The sequence below is a fragment of the Antechinus flavipes genome, chromosome 3, assembly GCF_016432865.1.
Source record: "Antechinus flavipes isolate AdamAnt ecotype Samford, QLD, Australia chromosome 3, AdamAnt_v2, whole genome shotgun sequence".
NCBI lineage: Eukaryota > Metazoa > Chordata > Mammalia > Dasyuromorphia > Dasyuridae > Antechinus > Antechinus flavipes.
Genome location: NC_067400.1, coordinates 622369587 through 622373472, shown reverse-complemented (window position 1 = coordinate 622373472; position 3886 = coordinate 622369587). Strand labels below are relative to the sequence as shown.

The window sequence follows — 3886 nt, the reverse complement described above, 5'->3', positions numbered from 1 at the left end:
TTATACTCTATTCATTAACAAAAGCTTTCTCTTCATTACTATTATTATAGCCTCTTTTATTTGCTTATTCCGTAGACTATATACAATAGGGTTCAGTAAGGGTGGTATTATAGAATAGAATATTGAAAGGATTATATCTTTAATGGACCCTGAATCTGAAGGTGGTTGTAAGTACACATAAGACATTGATACAAGAAACAAAGAAACCACAATGATATGAGGGACACAAGTAGAGAATGCTTTCTTTTGGTCTTCTTTCACTGGAAATTTGAGCACAGTGGAAAATATGCGAATATAAGATGCAGTGATGACAGCAAAGCAGCCAACTCCAACCACCAGAGCAGAGGCAAGTAAAGATCCTATATTGTAGAATGTCTCTGAGCAAGAGATCTTGAGTAGAGAGGGGATATCACAGAAGAACTGGTGGATCACATTGGAATTGCAGAAAGACAATTGAAATGTCAAACCAGTATGGAGACCTGCATACAAAAGGCCAGTGAACAAGCAGGTTAAGGTCATCTGCATGCAGGCACGAGGGTTCATGATCACTGGGTAAAGAAGTGGGTGGCAGATGGCAACATAGCGATCACGGGCCATGACAGTGAGCAAAGTAAACTCAACATATGCTGTAAAAATCACCAGAAATATTTGAGTTGCACATCCAGTAACTGAAATAACCCTGTTGTTCATCAGGGAATTAATGGATGCAGATGGAACAGTTACTGATATGAAGCAGGCATCCACAATGGACAGATTCCTAATGAAAAAGTACATGGGGGTGTGGAGTCTCCTGTCTAAGGTGGTGATGATGACAATGAGGAGATTCCCCATCAGGCCTGCTGAGTAAGTAAGAAAGAAAATTAAAGAATATAAGATCTGCAGCTCTCTGGTGTCAGAAAACGCCATAAGAACAAATTCAGTCACAGAGGTGGTCAAGTTAGACATTTTCTGACTCTTTCAAACACTGAGTGACCTAGGGAGCCAAGGAGAAATCAAACAGTCCATCAATTAGCTATCATTAAGGATGCAATATTTGTGAAGGCTAGAAAGAGTTATTCTCTTTTTATCCTTCCTGAATAAAACCTTGAAAGGCAGCAAGGCTCCTCTCACGTACTGACTGTGTGACCCTGACCAAATCAGGTTACCTATAAAGATAATTCTCTAAAATTTTTGTGGGAAATGAAGATCTGCCCTGGTAAAGAAAGTTACTATCCCTGGAAATTCCATCTCTTAAAACATTTTAATACTTAAGTAAAAAAAGTAATTTACCAATGGCTCGATATTAACTTCCTTTTTTTCTGTAATACAATGATTAACTGTAAGTAAATTCATCAGTACAAACAATCTTATCTAAGTCAAAAGTCAACATTATTGATTACTTTAATTTTTAAGTCTTTTGAGATGTTATCTCAGTTTCTCTCTACATTCCTTTTCCATGGTCATATCATCTTCAGAAATAGCTATGAACAGCTGAGATGAAAAAGTCAGAAATTTAGAAAGCCATAGCTTCAAAAAACATTGGTTGCTTTTGCTGGCAATGGAGAAAGAGACCATAATCTTTCATCCTACCAATGTCCTTTACACAGTCTCCCACTGACTGAAAGAAGGAATTGCAAGTGAATGGTGAACATACAGAACAATATATTTTCCATATTCAAGAATAGGAGAATTGGAAAGTCTGCTGACCTGGTCTGCCAAACTCTCTGCTCCTCTGAATAGTCTTGCTTCATTTAATTTTCACTATAGCTGAGCATGGGTTCTCCTCATCTTCTCATTTGAATTTTCTACTATTCAGATACATCAGGCAAGCAATTCACCATTCAAATCTATCCATGTCTTATATCAATTGGCATCGAAGGGAGAACACTGCCCTGATACTCCACCCCCTTTTCTCTTATGCTCACTATTGCCTTAAAAAAATATTTCAAGGTTAAAGATCTAGGGCTTTAGGACAATTGAGAGTTAGCTATTTCTTGGTCATTAATTATGCCTGATAAATCTTATTTTGTGTTTTAATTTAGTATTTTATTCTTTTTATTTTAACATTCATTTCTAAAGGTCTGAGTACCAGATTCTCTCCCTTCTTTACACCTTACATTCCCCTTAATTAAGAAAGCAAGAAATTCAGCATAATATGTAGTTATGTAAAACATTTCCATAATAATCAGTTGTGAAAGAAAACAACCCCCACCCCAAATCAAGAATAATTAAGTAAAAAGGAATAAAGAATGCTTCAGACTTCATTAAGACACCATCAATTCTTTCTCTGCAAGTATATATTACACTTTTCATAATTACTCCTTTATAGTTGTCATGAATCATTGTATTGTTGAGAAGTTATATCACTCTCAGCTGATCATCTTACAATATTGTTGTTATTTTATATATTGCACATTTTACTTTGCATCAAATCATGCACATCTTTTAAGATTTTTCTGGGAAGTTCCTGCTTATCCTTCATAATAAGATTTTAGAGGATTAGCAATTAGTTCTAACAGAAGGTACATTTTTGTTGCGATAAATACATATTATATTTATATGTAATCACATTATGTATACATATATATCATTTTTTTTCCTTTTTGAGTTCTGAATTCTGCTCTATTTTCCTCATCTTCCACTATCCATTGAAAAGGTGACAAAAATCCTGTATACATTTGTATGTTTACTTAATACAAATGACTATATCAGTTATTCTTAAAGATAGGAAGAAAGAAAGAAAGAAGGAAGGAAGGAAGAAGGAAGGAAGGAAGGAAGGAAGGAAGGAAGGAAGGAAGGAAGGAAGGAAGGAAGGAAGAAGGAAGAAAGGAAAGAAAGAAGGAAGAAAGAAAAGAAGGAAGAATGAATGAGATATAAGGAGGGGAATGAGAACAAAGGAGGGAGGAAAAGATGGAGGAAAAAAGGAAGGGAAGAAGGAAGGATAGGAAGAAAAAAAAACTGACAGGGGAAAATGGAAGTGGGGTAAAGCATTCCATTCAAACGCAGTGTAACTAACCTGAATAAAATAAATGTCATTGCTGGTAGTTTCTGCAATGTGAACTGCTCAAAAAATGTTATTATTGAATTTCTATACAATGGGGGGGGGGAAGTCCCATAATTATAAGTTCAGGTTGGATTGGAGAAAATTAAAAAGTTTCCATTCTTGTTTGGCCATGATAATTCTGTTCTCCTTGGTTGGGAAGAAGGATTTCCCTCAATTTTCTTAGCGTACTTGTAGCTATACTTGGGCAGCATTTTTGATATAATGGCCCCATAGACCAATTTCACCTTTATTAGATATTCCTTGCATGTCTCTGGGGATAATGTCCCTGCTCTTCAGCCAAATGCAAAGAGACAAAGATCATTGCACTGAGGTAATTTTTTTCTTGCTAGAAAAAGAAAAATGCCAAATAAAGTCCTCTCAGATGCAACTGGGTTGAAAATATTAATTAATGTGCATAGAAGTGAATATTTATTATAATTGTAGGATTCATTATCTCTCATCTTCCCATGGAATAAGTCAACTTCATCCATTCTTAAAAAGGCAGAAAAGGAAAGATCTAAGTGTCATTTGAGTAGCTTAGCTTGTTAGATTGAGCTTGATACAGATAAATGGTGTCTATGGTTATGGCTTTGATTGCTAGATAAGCAAAAAAGCTTCAAAATTTGTGTAAAATATTTTAAAATAGATTAATTTTTACATCACATTCACTTGTGATAATTGCTTGTATTTCTGTTTTTTTTTTTAGTTAGGGATATGTGCCTATAAAATAATGACATCTGGAAGATGAAAAAATATTTGAAACTCACAATTGAACAACTTTCTACCAAGAGGAAAATGGCATATTCCATATAGTTCCTTTTTTGTTCTCTATTCTGTTAAGTACTCATCTTCTTTTATATATGT

General features: G+C 34.8%; 1 protein-coding gene across 1 annotated transcript; it reads right to left on the bottom strand.

The window, feature by feature from the left end:
• On the bottom strand, positions 1-945 carry LOC127557594 (olfactory receptor 14C36-like). Its single transcript, XM_051990902.1, has one exon. The coding sequence runs from the start codon at positions 943-945 to the stop codon at positions 1-3; it is 945 nt and encodes a 314-aa protein (XP_051846862.1).
• Between the last annotated feature and the right edge of the window lie 2941 nt (positions 946-3886).